General features: G+C 36.0%; 1 protein-coding gene across 5 annotated transcripts in view; it reads right to left on the bottom strand.

Annotated features, from left to right (window-relative positions):
- TBC1D32 (TBC1 domain family member 32) overlaps positions 1–20,174 on the bottom strand; it is a 303,664-nt gene that overhangs the window by 252,137 nt on the left and 31,353 nt on the right. For all 5 annotated transcript variants that reach the window (XM_037843270.1, XM_037843266.1, XM_037843268.1 and 2 more), the window contains 7 exons: positions 19,951–20,019; positions 17,945–18,070; positions 15,251–15,329; positions 15,003–15,106; positions 14,849–14,910; positions 14,127–14,271; positions 10,728–10,787 (listed from right to left, as the gene is read on the bottom strand). In XM_037843270.1, coding sequence (XP_037699198.1) covers positions 10,728–10,787; positions 14,127–14,271; positions 14,849–14,910; positions 15,003–15,106; positions 15,251–15,329; positions 17,945–18,070; positions 19,951–20,019 — 645 coding nt within the window. The remainder of the gene's footprint in view (positions 1–10,727; positions 10,788–14,126; positions 14,272–14,848; positions 14,911–15,002; positions 15,107–15,250; positions 15,330–17,944; positions 18,071–19,950; positions 20,020–20,174) is intronic.

Raw genomic sequence — 20,174 nt, 5'->3', positions numbered from 1 at the left:
TAAATAGATCTTTTCTATTTTTATGGACTTATGACCTGCCCCCACTCCATGCATGAATGAAATAAAGTGTGGTTAATTGACACAGACCAATTTAAGGTATCTAAGAGCTTTCCAGAAGGCATCATTTGCTAGATAATATTAGCTTTCAGGGAATTGACTTTCAGGAAATTTTTCTAATACCAATTCATTCTTCTCTTGGCAATCTATGCCCAGTCATTTAAAATATTTGCAATTTCCAAATGGACTATGTGTTTTCTTGTCTATATACCTTTAAGCATGCTATTCCATTGCCCTAAAAATTCTCCTGCTACTATTCTAACTATACACCTTCCATTTTTATGGATAACAAAACATCCCCATGCTCCTAAGAAAAGATAATTGTTCTATAGATGGTAACAAACACCAAAACTGAATTTAAACATATGTAATAAATCAATTACAAATCTATATAACACTGCTACCAGGTAACCAACACAGTAAGCTAAAAAAAAAAACCTTAAACCAATAAATATCAACTCATCTCCATGGACATACTTTTGAAAGCCAACCAATCAGCAGAAGTCCCTTGCTTCTGAAAGTCAGCCAACAACAAAGACAAACTCCAGTAAATATGATTCCAAAAACCAGTTAATCAGAACAATCTCACCTGCGTTGCCTCTCTTCTACAGATGACATGAACTCATTTGAACCTCTAGAAGCCTATCCATTCCTGAATTCTAAGCTTCCCCCTAAATCCTATGAGATCAGTAATCTGCTTTGCCTGACGTAAGCAATAAACTCAGCTTTACACATTTTTCCAGATATTGAATAATGGTCTCATCCCTTGACAATTCTGGAGCTTCCACAAAGACCTTTATGCGGCAGCATTCTATGTCTTGGCAGACAACACTGTTCACTGGGCTTCCTTAAGCCCCAAACTCTGATAATTCTTCAGTTCTGTCGCCAGGTAAGTCTGTCACAACAACGATCTGAGCTCTAACTTGTTTCATTGAGCACTCTCACTGCTGAATTTGTTTTGTTATTCTAAGAAATGTAATGAAATAGGTCTTTGTACAAGGTAACTTTTTGTTTTATAAGAGAACCATTTGGTAAATATTTTTGTTATTAACCTGCTTATTCTTCTGATGCTTGTTTTGCTTTTTTTTAATAATTCAATTTTATTGAGATATATTCACATACCCTGTAGTCATACAAAGCATACATTCAACTGTTCACAGTACCATTATATAGTTGTGTGTCCATCACCAAAATTAATTTTTGAACATTTTCATTACGACACACGCAATTTCTTCTCTGGTCATTCTAGGTTGTTCATATGTTTCCTGGAAATTGTCCATTTCCTCTAAGTTATCCAGTTTGCTGGCACAGAGTTGTTCATAGTATCCTCTCATAACTTTTTTAATTTCTTTGGGATCCGCAATAATATCACCTTCCTCATTCATTATTTTGTTTATATGGGTCTTCTCTCTTTTTGATTTTGTCAGTCTAGCTAAGGGCTTGTCAATCTTGTTGATCTTATCAAAAAACCAACTCTTGGTGTTATTTACTCTCTCTATTGTTTTTTTGTTCTCTATGTCATTTATTTTTGCTTTAACCCTTGTTATTTCTTTTCTTCTACTTGGTTTAGGATTAGTTTGCTGTTCATTTTCTAGCTTCTTCAGTAGCTCTTTCTTTCTTTCTGATGTATGCGTTTAGTGCTATAAATTTCCCCCTCAATACCGCTTTTGCTGCATCCCATGAGTTTCTATATATTTAGCAATTTCTCTTGCTATTTCTTCTTGAACCCACTGATTGTTTAGGAGTGTGTTCTTTAACCTCCAAGTATTTGTGAATTTTCTAAGTCTCTGATGGTTATTGACTTCTAACTGTATTCCATTGTGGTCAGAGAATGTGCTTTGAATAACTTCAATTTTTTTAAATTTATTGAGGCTTGCTTTATGTTCCAGCATGTGGTCTATTCTGGAGAAAGTTCCATGAGCACTAGAGAAGAATGTGTATCCTGGTAATTTGGGATGTAATGTTCTATATATGTCTGTTAAATCAAATTCATTTATCAGATTGTTTAGGTTTTCAATTTCCTTATTGGTCTTCTGTCTGGTTGATCTATCTATAGGAGAGAGTGATGTGTTGAAGTCTCCCACTACACATCTATTGCATCCTTTAGTTTTGCCAGTGTTTGTCTCATGTATTTTGTGGCACCGTGACTGGTTTTATAAACATTTATAATTGTTATTTCTTCTTGTTAAATTGCCCCTTTTACTAGTATGTAGTGGCCTTCTTTGTCTCTCCTAACATCCTTGCATTTAAAGTCTATTTTATCTGAGATTAATATTGCTACTCCTGCTTATTTTTGGCTGTAGCTTGCATGAAATATTTTTCCATCCTTTCACTTTCAATTTCTTTGTGTCCCTGTGTCTAAGATGAGTCTCTTGTATGCAACATATTGACGGTTCATATTTTTTGATTCATTCTGCCAATCTATATCTTTTAATTGGGGAGTTTAATCCATTTACATTCACCGTTATTACTGTGAAGGCATTTCTTGAATCAGTCATCCTATCTTTTAGTTTATGCTCGTCAGATATATTTTTTCCCTCTCTCTCTTATTGTCCTTTAATGAACCAATATTGAATTTCTTTAGTACTAAACCTTTCTCCACACCTCTCTCTCCTTTCTTTGTTGCTCTGTCGGTAGGCCTCCCTTTAGTATCTCAAGTAGGCAGGTCTTTTATTAGCAAAATCTCTCAGCATTTGTTTGTCTGTGAAAAATTTAAGCTCTCCCTCAAATCTGAAGGAGAGCTTTGCTGGATAAAGAATTCTTGATTGGAAATTATTCTCTCTCAGAATTTTAAATATGTCATGCCACTGCCTTCTCGCCTCCATGGTGGCCGCTGAGTAGTCACTACTTATATTGTTTCCTTTGTATGTGGTGAATTGCTTTTCTCTTGCTACTTTCAAAACTTGCTCCTTCTCTTCAGTATTTGACAGTCTGATCAGAATATGTCTTGGAGTGAGTTTATTTGGATTTATTCTATTTGGAGTTCTCTGGGCATTAATGCTTTATGTATTATGCTGTGAAGGTTTGGGACATTTTCCCCAACAATTTCTTTGAATATTCTTTCTAGACCTTTATCCTTCTGTTCCCTTTCTGGGACACCAATGAGTCTTATATTTGGATGTTTCATTTTATCTATCACATCCCTGAGGTCCATTTTGATTTTTTCAATTTTTTTCCCCATTCTTTCTTTTGTTCTTTCATTTTCCATTTCGTCATCCTCCAGGTTGCTGATTCGTTGTTCAGCTTCCACTAGTCTTATACTATGAGTATCCAGAGTCTTTTTAATTTGGTCAACAGTTTCTTTTATTTCCATAAGATCATCTATTTTTTTTTGTTTACCCTTGCAATTTCTTATTTATGCTCTTCTAGGGTCTTCTTCATGTCCTTTATATCCTGTGCTATGTTCTCGTTTTTTGTCTTTAGTTCTTTGATTAATTGCTCCAAGTACTGCATCTCCTTTGATCTTTTGATTTGGGTATTTGGGTTCTGGTTATCCATATTGTCTGTTTTTTTCATACGCTTTAAACTTTTCTGTTGTTTTGGGCCTCTTGGCATTTGCTTAACTTGATAGGATTCTTTTAGGATATCTAGGCTAATTCAAAGACCAATCTCTAATTTGTCAGATCTATAGCTTGGCAGTGCACACTTTCTCTAACTAACCAGCAGGTGGTATCTGCAAGCCCCCGTTCCCCTCAAGCCAGTTCTCCCCAACTTTGTCTTTGTTGTGTGTGGGGGTCTGATTCTTGTGAGGGTCCAATTGGCGCACCAAGTTTCAGTGTGTTGTTGGTGCTGCTCACCCTGAATGTGGGGCATGTGTCTGAGCAGTTAGGGAGGGAGAGCAGCTTTAATAATCAAACCTCCCAGGTGTTCCTGGAGATTTAAGGCTGTTGCAAGAGTCTAAACCTTCAGTTCAGTCTTGCCACAGATTGTCTCTGCCACTGACCCACAAGTTCTTGGTACTGGCATATGGTCCCTGATTTCCGAGTGGGTCCCTCTTCCAAGCCGTGCCCTCCTAGAGCCTCTGCTGAGGGAAGGCTGCACTATGTCACAAGTGCACGAAGTCCCTCAAGGGAAGTTCTGGGCCACCGGGCTGTGTAGGGGCTTTCCCAGCCTGCTGTAAGGATGGTTGAATAGGGCATGTTAATTTCCCCCTTTTCACACAGCTCTACCTTCCTAGCTCCAAGACAATTAGCTGCGAGTGCATGAAAGGCTATTGTCTATGCCTGATATTGTAGAGTGTGCACGTGATGCTGGAAACACTTCCCATCAAACTGGATTTTTTTGGCATGGCTCTGGGCTGTGGTGCCAGTGCCAGGCAGGAGCATTCCCAGCCTGCCAGGAAGATGGCTCTAAGGGGTGTGGTTATTTTCCCCTTTTGGCTAACCTCTGCCTTTCTCACTCCAAGACAATTAGCAGCGGGTGCGCGAAAGGCTATCGTCCACGCCAGATATTGAGGCATACCCACAGTCCGTTCCTGCCGGTCTTCACTGTGCACTTCTTGCGGCCATATCTGCAGCCGCTTTTGGGTTTTCTAAAAAAGAACTAGTCTGACTTCAAATGCCAACCCACGGTTTCTCCACACCGCAGCATGGCTGCCGGATATACAGCAGGCTTACTTACTTGTTTCAGAACGCATACTACCGGTTTCACCAAATGCACGGTCCCTGTGGATTTAGCAGACATTGTCCAGCTGGTGCATCACTGGGACTGACGTTCTGGGTCAGTTTCTGGCTTTCATATAGTATCTTTCACAGAGGTGTTTTTTTGCCCTGTCTCTCCTAACCGCCATCTTCCAGAAGCCTGTTTTGCTTTTATTGTCTATTTGTACAAAGTCTTATTTTCCGTGTTTTGTTTTGGCTTATCTTGCATCTCTCGAATATATAAAGAAGTGCTCCATAGGGATGGAAGGAGGCGTAGGCCAAGAAGTCTCCAATGAAATCAAACCAATTCAAGCCAGCCCTGAGGATTACTGGTTACCAGCAACATAGTCGTCTGAAGGCAACTGGTCAAACTGCCTTGGCGACCCTCCAAAAATTTCATTAGTGTACTCCCTAAAAATAATAAATTTTAAAAAAATTTTAAATAAAAATAAATTTTAAAAAAAAATGATCCTCTTTGCTTACTAATTCATGAAAAAAGGGAGTCAATGATTATCACATTGCTGAACCATACAGCCTCTACTTAGGCTCTAATAATCTTAAATCCTTTCTTATGTTCCAATTTGTAACTGTTACTTTTGGACCATTTTCAGAATATTCCTTTCTTCTCTGTGAAAAAAAAAAATGACATTTAAAAGGCAGATATCCACTTTGCAAACAGAACTGCCAAATAAAATGTATTGCCAAAAGATTACTTTTCCCCCAAAAGATATAAGCTCCAAAATCACCCTCCACCTGATCAAATTCTAGTCATCTAGGCATTAAAATGTCTATACTGCATACAATTCAAGAAATATCCAAAGACCTAGCTATAATCCCACTATCCCTATAGGTAAAAGACTCCGCAGATAAACAAGGAATGACTGGAGCAGAATCCTTAAGAGTTCAGATTGATTTTTCCCATATTATCATATACCTTTCATTAATAGATAATGAAATATGGCCCATATTAAGGGCCTACTATAATCTATCCCTTGATCTCCATACCCTTTGCAAATACAGCCCCAGTTAAATTGGTCAAAGCATTTCAAATTTCATATATAGGGTATTCTATACATATCATTGTACCACATGCAGTTCCAATCCATAATGTTAACTGAAAACACCCAACATTTTTCTAATTGATTATGAAAAATTATTTTGCCTTCCAATATTCTATCCACCAGCGCAATACTCTCAATCCAGCAACTCTATTATCCTTACTAATGAAATAAAATCTCGACTGTGTTTCTGTAGTTAAGAAACGACTTTGCTCAGAACAGATCTTTTGAACACTGCCATACCTTATCTTGACTTAATGGCCCTTATCTTAAAACTGAAAAGGGATGATACCAGGTTGGTATTGAAATAACTATTCCAGAAAGAGAGGGTCTTGTAGAATCCAATCCTTTATCAGAAGCCAGTCTGGCTCAAATGGCTAAACTTGTGGCCATTTCTAGGGCATGTCAAATTGTTAAAAATAAAAAGTCAAATATACACACTGATAGCCAAAACACTTTAAAACTAGTTCACAACTTTTCAGTATTATGGAAACAAAGAGGTTTCTTAACTTCCTCAGGTAGCTCCATGAAAAATTAATACCGTGTACATAAATCATTTGATATCTTCATGCTACTCAAAGAAACTGCTGGCATAATGGTAAGGGAGACAGACCAGACCCGTACTGTCAAATACAGTAGCCACTAACTACATATGACTATTCCATTTTCAATTAATTAGAATTAAAGTTAAAAATTCAATTTCTCAGTCATACTACTTACATTTCAACTTAATAGTCACATGTGGATAAGGTTTATCTCATTGGATCATGCAGATAGTTCATCACTACAGAAGGTTCTACTGGACAGCACTGCTGAGACACTAGAGGAAATGCTTTAGCAGCTTATGCAGAATGGGCTACTCTGACCAACATCCCTGTTCAAGTATCCCTTATAGAGCAGGAAGACAAATCCATGGAGTAGTTCAAAGTTTCCACCAAAAACACAAAATTTGACCCTCAATTCTGAAAAAGAAACAATGGGAACAAATGGCTCTTGCATTCATTTTTCCCAATGCTTGTTTTCAAAAGTAGGGCCAAGTTTACTTTAAAAAAATTTTTCCACAAATACGTATTTCAGATTGTTAAAGCTACCAGAATGCAATATACCAGAAATGGATTGGCTTTTACAATGGGGGTTTATTAGTTCACAAATTTACAGTTCTAAGGCCATGAAAATGCCCCAGTTAAGGCATCAACAGGATGATACCTTCTCTGAAGAAAGGCCAATGGCATCTGGGGTTCCTCTGTCACATGGGAAGGCACATGGCTGGCTCTGCTGATCATTCTCTCCCAGGGTTAGTTTCTGGTCTCAGTGGCTTTCTCCAAATTGTATATGGGATTCTGTCTCAGCTTCTCTAACGCAAACTCTGGATTTCATCTCTTATCTTGTCTCTTGGTTCTGGTTTCAATGACTGTCTCCAAAATGTCTCTCCAAAATGTCTCTCTGAGTGTCTCTCAGTTTCATCTATGCTTTATCCTGTTATAGAAGACCCCAGAAAGGGGATTAAGACCTACCCTGAATGGGCTGGTTACATCTCCATGGAAACAACCTAATCAAAAGTTCCCACCCAACAACAGGTCTGCCCCACAAGACTGGATTAAAAGAACATGGTCTTCTCTGCGATATATAACAGTTCCAAACCAGCACACTCTGCCCTCTGGACCCCAAAAAGACATGCTCTTTCCACACACAAAATACAATCATTCCATCACAATATCACAAAAGCCTTAAATTATTTCAGTAACAGTATTAAGTGCAAAGTCTTATCAAAATCAGTTACAGGCATGGTTTGTCCTAAGGCAAAATTCCCCTCCGGCTGTGGACCTGTGAAACTTACAACAAGGTATCTGCTCCCAATATACAAAGGAGAGACAGTCATGGGATTAACCCTTACCATTGCCATAGGGAGAAACTGGAAGGAAACCAGGGGTCAAAGGTCCCAAACAGTTCCAAAAACCTGCAGGGCAAATGCCACTAGATTTCAAAGTCTGACAGTCATCTCCAGAAAGACATTTTATCCTCAGGGCTTAGGAGAGCAGCAGTCCCACCCTTTCCAAGGGTTTCCACAGAGGCCCTGTACTCTCCAAACACTGGGGTGATTGCTCCAACATATCCAAGCATTGGGGAGACCACCTTGTTCTCGGCCTCACCCTCCTCAAGCATCAGGGCGGCACCAGACTCTTTGCCATCTCCGGGGAAAGGATCTCCCCTCTCTGTACAGTGAGGTGGTGGCCAGGCTCTCCCCAATCCCCAGGGAATGTGCTCCACCTTCTTTGAGGCCTGGGGCACCAACACTTTTCCTGAAAAAAGGGGAGGAAAGCCAGCTCTCTGGGATCTCCAGGCAAAATCACCCTCTCCACATACATGGATGGCTCCGCTCTTCTGGCCTGAGGTGTCTTAGCTCCAGACCTTGGTATCCATGGTTCTGCCTTTGAAGTCAGTTTTCCTTCAGTCTTTCCCTTTTCTATCCCTTTAGTCTAGACTGGCAGTTGCTCCATCTATACATATCCCGCAAAAAAACTTACAGTTTAGAAAGTAGCATTCAGGGATCAAAACCAGTAGACAATACGACTTTCCACAAAACCTTTCTGGATAACTCCATCTCCAAGCCTGGCTTGTCCTGACATGGGTGACAGGTTTCATGTTTGTTAAATCCTCACATGGGGCACTAGTCTCTGGGGTCTCACTTTCTGGAAACCCAGAATTTTCCAGACCGTCAATTTCTGGTTTCTTTGTACCAAAGAGTTCAGCTCTAGCTTATTCCTTTCCTCTCTCATTTTGCTGTAAGTTACAAGAAGCCAGGCTGCATTTTCCATGTTTAATTAAAAAATATCTTCAGCCAAATTTCCCAGCTCATCTCTTTCAAATTCTCCCTCCCAACCAACACCAGTACTCAATTTTGCCAAATTCTCTGCCACTTTAAAACAAGGATCGTCTTTCTTCTAGTTGGCAATGACACATTCATCATTTCTGCCTAAGCACTCAACAGAAGTATCTTTAGAGTCCACAGGTCTACCAACAGTCTCTTCAAAGCAATCTAGGCCTTTCCTATCAAGTATCTCACAATTCTTCCAGAATCTTCCCCTTATCCATTTGTAAAGCCATTCCAACATTTTTGGTATTTGCAAACCGCATCACCTCACTTCTCTGGTATCAAAATGTGTTTCAGTTTGCTAAAGCTGCCAGAATGCAATATACTAGAAATGGACTGGCTTTTACAATGGGGTTTATTAGTTCACAAATTTACAGTTCTAAGGCCATGAAAATGCCCCAATTAAGGCATCAACAGGATGATACCTTCTTTGAAGGAAAGCCGATGGCATCCAGGGTTCCCCTGTCACATGGGAAGGCACATGGCTGGCTCTGCTGATCCTTCTCTCCCAGGGTTAGTTTCTGGTCTCAGTGGCTTTCTCCAAATTGTCTACGGGCTTCTGTCTCGGCTTCCCTAAGGCAAACTCTGGATTTCATCTCTTAGCTTCTCTCTTGGTTCTGGTTTCAATGTCACCAAAATATCTCTCCAAAATGTGTCTCTGAGTGTCTCTCAGTTTCATCTGTCTTTTATCCTCTCAAAGAGGATCCAGCAAGGGGATTAAGACCCACCCTGAATGGGCCGGGTTGCATCTCCATGGAAACAACCTTTTCTGGGGTACATAACAGCTCCAAACCAGCATAATAAGTTTTAGAAATTCTATGAATTTAGGGCACTGAGGTTCATGGAAAGCTTTTTGAAGAAAATAAGATTTAAGATGGAGTCTCAAGTTTGACCCATATGTACATGAAACAAAATATATGACCAAATTGATAAAACATGAAGTGATTTGTAATAAAATAACTATTTGCGTTGCTAAAAATTGATTATGGTATAGTTCACTTTTCAGAAAAGAAACAGATTTTACGAGTTAACCTAAAAGAAGGATATTTGAAATACTCCTACTGGAGCTTTTGTGATAGCAACAGTGAATTATTACCAGTACATCAAACCATGGGGAAAAAACCATCCAGTACTTTGTTTTTCCCCTTTCTGTACTCTAACAAGATCAGTCTATTACACATGACAGCAAAAAGAAAGTACTTGGAATGGAAATGGGGGAGAAATGAGATGTGGACAGACTATTTCAATCCAGTTTCTCTAAAGATTTTTAAACACCTCTTACCTCTACAAATAAATGCCCATCCTTTTATTCAAAATTCCTCTCTCTTCATTCTGCTCAATCATCTCAATTCTCAAACACAAAACAATTATTGTTCTTCTTCTTTCATTTTCTGCACTACTAGACTCACCCAAAAACTCACTATACTAGGAATCTTTGCCTACATCTGACTTCTAACCCTCAAGATTCTAACTACATAAACCAAATGTATCATTTCAACATTTTATTAATATAACTTTTTAAATATTTTAAACAATTTGATGCTTTTTCACATTTATTACTTATTCAACTTACTGATTGATTCTGAACTCCTTTAAGTGCCTTATACATTTTTCCAATAACAGTAAGTAATAAATATAGATAATTTTGCTACTGTGTTTTACAGTACTAGTTTATATTTGTTGTAACTCAAACCAATTTTTACAAATGCAAAGGCATTTATCATTCTGAGTTTTTCATGCAACTTTCACTTAAAAGCATGGGTATATTTCATGGAACTAACTCTATGACTATCACCTGATCTGAATCAAATTACATGATGATATTTAAAAATACGGCTTCTCTCAAACTAGCCTGTTATTTATAGAGGCCCAATTTATTATGTACACATATATATAAAAATACATCTTAGTTGTTATCCCGACTGCTTTTAAGTCTCTACTTTTATCCTTTTATGTTTCACAGGACGGTAGTTTAAATATCACATAAATTAGGGACTGCTTCATCATCCAATATTAATTAACAGAGCTCAACTTTCCATATTCAAGTTATTATATATCTTTTTGTGATATTATCCCTCAAGATAAGAAGTACAGACTTACCAGAGATTTATATTTCTTTTCAAGAAGTCTTAGTACTGCAGTTCTGCTATAATATGCATGCTAAAATTAGGGGAGAAAATGGTTTTTAATTTAATATTCAAGCCATGCCATTCAAAATCCATTTTCCCTGCATCATTTCCAATAACTACATTATTAATTACAAAATAAATTTCACTTTAAATGATTGTAATCAGCACCAAACAGGTTTTTCTATTTGCATGGGATTGGGACCACAGCATTCACAAGAATCCAAATGATATTTAAAATCTTGTGGATCATTTAGTGACAGGCCAACAGAAAAATATTTCTCCCTCAACCGTGTCCAATTTCCATGCTAAGCTATTTTAAAACAATGATCAGGAAAGCATATTGGACTACCAGTGTATGACAAAGCCCAAAAAAAAGAGGCAGAAGTGGAAAAAACATCACAAGCCTTATAAGAAGAAAGACTGTATGTGTGCAGAAATTTGCCAAGGTTTGAAATGCTCTGAAGGGACAGTATCCTAATCATTTTCTGCCTATTATATTTGAAAAATGCCTCAGAGTGCCAATAATAATAATAATAATAATAATAATAATAATAATAACAGCTTTTGTAAATCTTTCCTTCGAACTAAACATAGATGGGATTAAAATATGCTTGTTTTGCATTGTACAAAGCCAGGGGGAAATACATATATAAATTTTGTTTAGCTGAAATATGTTAGCTATCATTAGTGTTCAATTTAGTCTCTTCATTTTGCATAAGAACAATTAAAACTATTAAATAGAATAATACCCAATAAAAATACTGTCAGAATTCTGGGGGATGGAGTTTTTCAATTAATTAAATGGTGTTTTGGTTAACTGAGAGTTAATCAAAACCCTGTATGTTTTAACCATTGTAGCTTAAAATATTTTCAAAAACTATTAATCCCTACATTTAAACTATTTTTCACATTGATGATGTTCAGACCTTAGGAGTTATTTTTTCTGAAAAGGAACTCTCATAGCTTGTCCCCTCGACCATGGTCAGCAAACTAAGGCCCTCAGGCCTAATCTGGCAGCCCACCTGATTTTGTAAATAAAGTTTTATTTCAACACAGCCACACCCTTTCATCTACACACACATCAAAACTATCTTTGGATGCTTTTGAGCTGCAACAGGAGAGGTGAATAGCTGTGACAGAGACAGTACAGCCCACAAAGCCAAAAATGTTTACTATCTGGCCCTTCACATAAAAAGTTTGCTAACTCCAGCCTTAAATGCAGAGAATGCGGGAGAATGTGAAGAATTTGTATTAATACTAGAGCATGCTTGGAGAGCTGATTTTTAAATAATTTTCTACTGTTAGGTTTTCTTGTGATCCACTTCATTCTCTTAAGTGTCAAATACTGGCAATAAAAATGCTAAGTGAAAAAAGTGAATTACAGTTAATGAAGCATGATTTCATTTTTGTTAAAAAAAAAAAATCCAAATGGATAAATTTAAAAATATGTATGATAAACAGAATTACATAAACCAAAGTTTTAATAATAATATCCCTATGTTATAGAATTATATTTAATTTTATTTGTGCTATTAAATATTTTGCATATTTTCTACAATAATGGTGAAATTTGATAATCACGAAATAAATTAATATGGAAAAAAATCAAGTGTCAGATGTGAGGAACAAAGAGTTCAGGTTAAATTAATTCAATTAAATTCAGCAAAAATCTATCAAGCACATACTCTATCGACCAGGTAAAGGCTAAGCACTGGCAGAATGATGTTCTGGTTAACTGGGATTTATTATATAGTTTAGATAACAAAAGGCAAAAAAGTCATCAGCTAGACAATGTCCAAATTGTTCTGAGAAGTAAATGAACGTGCTGCATTCAAGTCATGGCCCCAGCCCCTCCCACCTTCCCCATTGCAACAAAATGCCCTGTAGACAAGTAGAGAGAGACACAGATGTAAGATCCCAAGCCACCACTGCTGTCACTGCTGGACACAGACCTTTTTTTTTTTTTTTTTTTTTTTCAGATCTTAATGCCATTTATTTTTTTTTTATTTTTATTTTTTTTTAATCATCATTTTATTGAGATATAGTCACATACCACGCAGTCATACAAAACAAATTGTACTTTCGATTGTTTACAGTACCATTACATAGTTGTACATTCATCACCTAAATCAATCCCTGACACCTTCATTAGCACACACACAAAAATAACAAGAATAATAATTAGAGTGAAAAAGAGCAATTGAAGTAAAAAAGAACACTGGGTACCTTTGTCTGTTTGTTTCCTTCCCCTACTTTTCTACACATCCATCCATAAACTAGACAAAGTGGAGTTTGGTCCTTATGGCATTCCCAATCCCACTGTCACCCCTCATAAGCTACATTTTTATACAACTGTCTTCGAGATTCATGGGTTCTGGGTTGTAGTTTAATAGTTTCAGGTATCCACCACCAGCTACCCCAATTCTTTAGAACCTAAAAAAGGTTGTCTAAAGTGTGCGTAAGAGTGCCCACCAGAGTGATCTCTCGGCTCGTTTTGGAATCTCTCTGCCACTGAAGCTTATTTCATTTCCTTTCACATCCCCCTTTTGGTCAAGAAGATGTTCTCCATCCCACGATGCCGGGTCTACATTCCTCCCCGGGAGTCATATTCCACGTTGCCAGGGAGATTCACTTCCCTGGGTGTCTGATCCCACGTAGGGGGGAGGGCAGTGATTTCACCTTTCAAGTTGGCTTAGCCAGAGAGAGAGGGCCACATCTGAGCAACAAAGAGGCATTCAGGAGGAGACTCTTAGGCACAAATACAGAGAGGCCTAGCCTCTCCTTTGCAGCAACCGTCCGGACACAGACCTTTTACTCAACGGTGGACAAGGGAGATAACAGCATAAAGTTCTTTCTACTCTTAATGTTAGTTTCAGTTCTGGGACAGCAGAAAGATCCACAGGAAATTGACACTACTCAAGGATTAAACACATTCTCCAAACTGCAGGTTCAGGAGGGGGTAAATGAAAAGATATTGTCATATTTATCTTCTAAACCAGAAAAACTGAATTTTTATGTTCTATCACATCTACTTATAAAATCTGAAGCTTTTAAATTAAAATCAGGTTTTGGATAGGTCATTCAGCTTAATAGATTCAAATGAATTATCGTTTAAAATCCTATCCTGGCACTGCTACTTACTAGGCAAACTATCTTGAGCAAGTTACTTAATTCTATGCTTCAGTTGCTGTATCTGTAAAATGAGGTAACACCACCACCTACCACATAAGTTGTGATAAGAATTAAATAAGTTAACACACGTAAAAGCAACTAGAATTCTTAGCATACAACAAAAAATAAACGTTAGCTGTTTTTTAAAACAACATAACAATGCACAGAGAGGTACAAAATATATTCTATTTTTCCTTACCATCCACTTTTTGAACCACACAGCCTTGGTATCAACTAATGCAAGAAAGTAGATCGGATCCAAAATCTTTTGTGAGACAAGATGGGTTTGATCATGATTAACTGATAACAATGACAAAGTACCATCCACAATCTCCTCCATATATCTTAAAGTTTGGGAAAGAAGAAGTGATTTTAGGAAAAAAAAACAAATATTACATATACAGTACTGGTGATACATTTTATATTTATGGGATGATAAAGTAACAATCAATAAAAACAATTTTTTATATTAAGTAAATGGCAGAATTGGGATTCATGCCTAATTTTTTCGGCTTTAAGAAAGTATGTTTTTCTACTACATCACTGTCTCTCCAAATTAAATGTTTCTTTCTAGACTTATAGATGCCTTACACTCTTACTAAAATGGTCAGAGTTGAAAGGAAAAAGTCTAAAGAACACTTAAGAAACTTGCCCAAGGTAGAAAAGACCAATAATGAAAAACCCTTAGGTTACAGCATCCTCTTTTTACCTTGCTCCAATAAATAAATACCATAAAATGGTGCTTGATTCACATAGCTAACTACAAAACATAAAAAGATTAAGAAAATGAACTTTATTAATCCCTTCCCAAGTATGTAAAGCAAATAATATTATCTCAGTATACTTGGTCTGTGTCTCTGAAATGCATGTGAGATAATAACACTCCTATATTTTATGTCAATATAAATTAAGGGGACTTACTTCTCTGGGTGACGAATCCAAAAAGACGGAGCCTCTTTCTGATATTCATTTAGAAGACGAACCTACAAAGAGGTGAATAATTTTCAGAGTATTAGCATTCTTAAATGCAGACCCATTTAAGTAAAAATAAAAGCATATTATAGCAAATGGATACCTTTTTAAGTAAACGGATCACATTAGGATTAGTTATATCTATACCAGTTGAAAGAGTAGGAATATGATTTTCTCTAGAAAGAAAGTATAATTCCAAATGTTTAGCTGAAAAGGAAAAGCAAAATATAACATAAATAAAACTACTAAACTATACACTTACATTGTTTTCAGCAAAGTTATTTCCTATCCATATTTCTTAAATACATATAAAAGAGAAAAACATTTTTAAATATGATTTCATAAACATACCTAAGCTTATATAGATTTCCTTGGTCATGTGTAACGGTGAAAGTGTAAATGTCTGTGCATAGAATTTTAAAATCCGGTCCTATGGAAATAAGCAGATGATTTGCATCCAAGTTTCTTACAAGAATAGAAAAGAGTTGAAAGAAATATTTTCACACAGTGAAAACTTAGAAAATAAACATTTAGAAAATAAATAATACAAAAACCTGACTGGAATGCATCTATAAATAAAGGGTACATTCTTGTGTTGATGTACAAAATATAAAACAACCAAAAGCAATAGTAAATCAGCGGCAATACATTGTAAACTCTGGTAACAGTAAACACTGACTATTCCAATGGAGGAAAGGGGAAAGGTGAGGCTTTGATAAAGGAAGTTACAATGTAAAGGTAGTGATAAACAAAGGAGCAGGGTAAACAGTACTAAATTTAAAAACCATTCCTTTCCAAATCTAAGTCTGTTTCTAATTGCTTTAACATGGGAAGTTTCATCAATTAGACATTTAGGTCTCTTTCAAATAATGTTGCCCATTCCCAAGAAAAATAATACTACATAATTGTATATTTTGAAAATTTTACAATATTAAAACTTAATGTATTAACTATCTTAAGGTAAATGAATTAAATGAGATGACAGATGTAAAGTGGTTAGAACAGTGCCTGGCCCTAGCAGTAGGTTAAAAACTATACCTATTATCATTGTTGTTGTCAATATAGCAACTTTAACACTGTAGTGATTAATCCTAATAGTAAAATCCAACATTTTATTAAATAAAAACAACATAAACTGGCCTTAAATGTTCTACTCTGGAAACAAATATACCATCAGATGTTTGTGTGTGTGTGTGTATAAAAAAAAAAAAAAATTATATATATATATATATATATATATATATATATAAAAATTAACAACTCTGTCTATAGCAAATATTAGGATAATATGCTTATAAGAAATGGTTCAAGTGACTAGGATACTATGCTGGTTTGGATGTATTATGTCCCCCAAAATCTTTGATACAGTCTGGTGTGGGCAGAAAACGTATTGGTGTTGATTGAGTTGCAGACTTGTATTATGTCCCCCAAAATCTTTGATGCAATCTGGTGTGGGCAGAAAACGTATTGGTGTTGACTGAGTTGCAGACTTTCAATTGGATGTTTCTGTGGCGATGTGATCACTGAACTGTGGGCGAGATCTTTCATAGGATAATTTCAATGGAGGTGTGGCCCCACCCATTCAGCATGGGCCTTGATTTATTTACTGGAACACTATAAAAGCTCAGACAGAAGGAGCAAGCTTTGCTACAGCCAAGAGGGACACTTTGAAGAATGCCAGGAGCTGAGAGAGAAGCTGCAAATGAGAGACGGTTTGAAGATGCCGTTGAAAGCAAATTTTGCTCTGGAGAAGCTAAGAGAGGAAAAATGCCCCAACAACTAAGAGTGACATTTTGGAGGAACTGCAGCCTCAAGAGCAACGTCCTGGGACAAAGCCATTTTGAAACCAGAACTCTGGAGCAGACGCCAGCCACGTGCTTTCCCAGCTAATAGAGGTTTTCTGGACACCACTGGCTATCCTTCAGTGAAGGTACCCCTTACCTTGGTCACTTTATGGCCTTAAGACTGTAACTTTGTGACCAAATAAACCCCCTTTATAAAAGCCAATCCATTTCTGGTGTTTGTAGCATTAGCAAACTAGAACAGATACCTTCTAATTACCCCTAGAGATTCCTATTGAACATATAGGATATTAAATACGTTAGGAAGACTATTTTTATAATTAAGAATCCACCACACTCATCTACCACTATAGTGTTTCCTAAGTTATATCTACTAGTCCTTTAGAGCAGAAAATGAAGAAACAGAATCAAAGTCAAAAAGAATTTGGTCAAGCATAAATTAGGAATGAAAAGAACACCATGCCTTGTTTTCTATTCCAAATACCTGGTTCCTTTACCATTTTCCCTCCATAATAATTTCTTCCAATTTTGTTAAATTAAGTACTAACTCTTACTAGCCATTATCTACAATGGCTAACTAAAGCAACTTATACTGCCCATTAGAATCAGTACTATATTTATAAAGTTAGTGTATAATTTTTAAAATGATAAGAGAAATCTATTCGGGCACTATTCTGTCTTCATTAAGTAAGGAAAAAAAATACAGGGTCTTGTGTGAGGGCCTTGAAAATGTTAAAGGTGAAATATCTTTTTCCCCTTTGAAGTTCTTATATCACTGAGTTTTTACAGAAGGCTGCAACACCATCAGATGTTTGTCAAGTTGACATGCATTTAAGTATTAGGTAATTAACACATTTTCCTCCATATAAAAATAACAAATAGTGGCTCCCAAACCACTTCTGTTTACCAGGATAATTATATTTCATTGCCAAATCATACTTCATTGCCAAATTACAGTAGCCTATCTTTAACCTTGAGCATTTTGTTTTATCATGTAAAAGGATACCCAAGTATCTGCATCATTGTGAATTAAGAAAAATATTTACAAATAGTAATTAAATGTTTTTAAAAGAATTCATAATATATGAACATTTGAACATACAAGTGATTGAATTCATAAGTTGAATATGAAATCCCATAAATATATAAGCCACTATTAAAAGAAAACTATTGTATTCCATTTAGTTCTAAAATAGTAGGAAAGCAGAAATTACTTTTACTATTTCTATAACCATTTCCTTACACTAAACACAGGATCAGGATCTGCAAGGGACAGTGTCAGCTTTTCACAGAGAGTGGTCCAATTTTCACAGTTCAGTACATCAGATGGAGGAGCTGAACATAATGTTTGCAACGCTTCATATCGCACCTATAATTTTTAATAGTAGATTTTTATTATTACTGAGACACTAGAATAATACCAATTTTCCAATATAATTATTAACAAGCTATTGAGAGACAAAGTCTAGATACTTTCTTTAAAGAGCCAGTGTATGAGAAATCAGATGCCCTTTTATAAAATAAACTCAAGAACTCCTGTTGTAAACTAAGTGCCAAACACAGAAAAAAAAAAAAATAAGTTGCTGTTTTATGTAAAGCAGCCATTAAAACACAAAGTGTATTGGGAGATTCTAAGTCAGCTATCTAAACAGAAAAGGAAGGAGAGTGGGTGAATCAGAATCACCAGGGCAATATTTTCTAATGGCCTTGTCCCACAGACTTCCCCCATTTCTCATAGGCTCCCATAGGAGAGCCTATAGACTGAGGGGTTAATTTTTAAGTATTGCCCAAATATGTCCCTCGTATAGCATTTCCATTTAAGAACATATGAATAAATCTGACAAAGCAATTAATTTGAACTTGTTTTTCCTGCTTTACCATATTTTCTGACCTTCTAACCACTAAGGTAGAAAAAAAAAATTATTCAGCACTTGGATGCAAAATTGAATTTCTGAATTTTCACAGACAGCATACTTCCCAATCATTCTTTTCAGGATCCAACCAGAATTCACTCAAAACAGTATGCCCCAAGAGACAGCAGTGGGGAATAGCTGTACTCCAAGTAAAAATGGAGCAACTCTTTTCCCCAACTCACTCTCAAATTAGCATGCTGATTCCACCTGGTTCTTCAAAAGCTGGTCATTTACCAGCTGAAACAAATGAAGCCTACTGATAAAAAGGGTAGGAGTCAGATACACAAGAGCTAAAACCTTAGGAAACTGGACCCTAAAAAACAGAGTATCAACTTTTAGGTGAAAAAGAGAATATGGATGTATTTGAAAATGTCTATAATTCATATGAAAGGAGAGCTCCTAAATACAACTTTTTTTGTGGTGAGGATCAGAGGAAATGAGAGAATTTGAAAAATTAGGAATTCATTTGCAATGTTAAATAATTTCATTTTTCAGTTAGCTTTAAGGATAAAATTGTATTAAGAACTTACTAATTTTAGAAACATAGTGAAAGGTATTCTGAACAAGTATAAATTTCCAAATAATCTATTTATGTTGAAGACAATAAAATAGTTAAAATATAAAAGTTAAGTCTCATTTCCAATATCCTTTAAAACATGTTTTCAATTATTTTTAGAAGATTTCAGTTGGATTAAATCACAGCTAATTATTTAGCTTAAAATGAAGTTTGAGGAAAAAAAATTCATTTCAAAAATTAAGACCAATGGCAGATATACACAAAAGTCTTAGATACTTTAAAAATCCTATCCTATTTTCTATTTCAGACTGACTTTCAAATGAAATAAAATGTCATAAACAGTTACTTGTACAATCTTTTAAAATCTAAACAGACACAATTTGAAAAAATTGCTTCTCTAAAATCCTTTTTCTAATAAATGAACAAATGTGTCAAAACTGCTTACATTTTCTATAAATAGAAAAGGCATTATATGAAGCTTGTTTTTGTTTTTCCCAAAGAAATCAACTTACATATTAGATAAAAAGTAACAGTGTAATAGTTTTGTGGGCAACCAACCATAATGTCATCGCCTCAAAATTAAAACTAGAAATAAAAATTTCCTCTTCCAAACCATGGCAATTCTCAAAGGAATGCCTTCCTCACTCTGCAATCTTTCATTTCAAGACTGGAAAGTCTACCAGGGATATCATTCTAGGATTTCCCATAATAATAAAGGCCTATCTTCTATAGAAACAGTCCAACTGCTACTGATTAGAGTCTAGTATATTAAAAATATATGATAGCTGACTGAACTTGACAGCTATCCGTTAAACTTACCTCTTTACGTTGCCCAGGATCCAACTGGTCTAAAATCAATTGTAATTTTCCTTGACAAAATTTGTAACTCTGCAACATAATTGACAGAACTTTCATTTATATAGGAGACTTTTAGAAGTATTGCCATAAATGATTTTCTAATATAATTCCAAGTACAAAATGTATTCTGAACAAGAGAAGGGAATGATCTATCTTGCTTTAGCAGTGAACTTAGCAATTTTTGT

Source organism: Choloepus didactylus, chromosome 7 (assembly GCF_015220235.1).
Source record: "Choloepus didactylus isolate mChoDid1 chromosome 7, mChoDid1.pri, whole genome shotgun sequence".
Lineage (NCBI taxonomy): Eukaryota > Metazoa > Chordata > Mammalia > Pilosa > Megalonychidae > Choloepus > Choloepus didactylus.
This window is presented reverse-complemented; position numbering and strand designations above follow the sequence as displayed.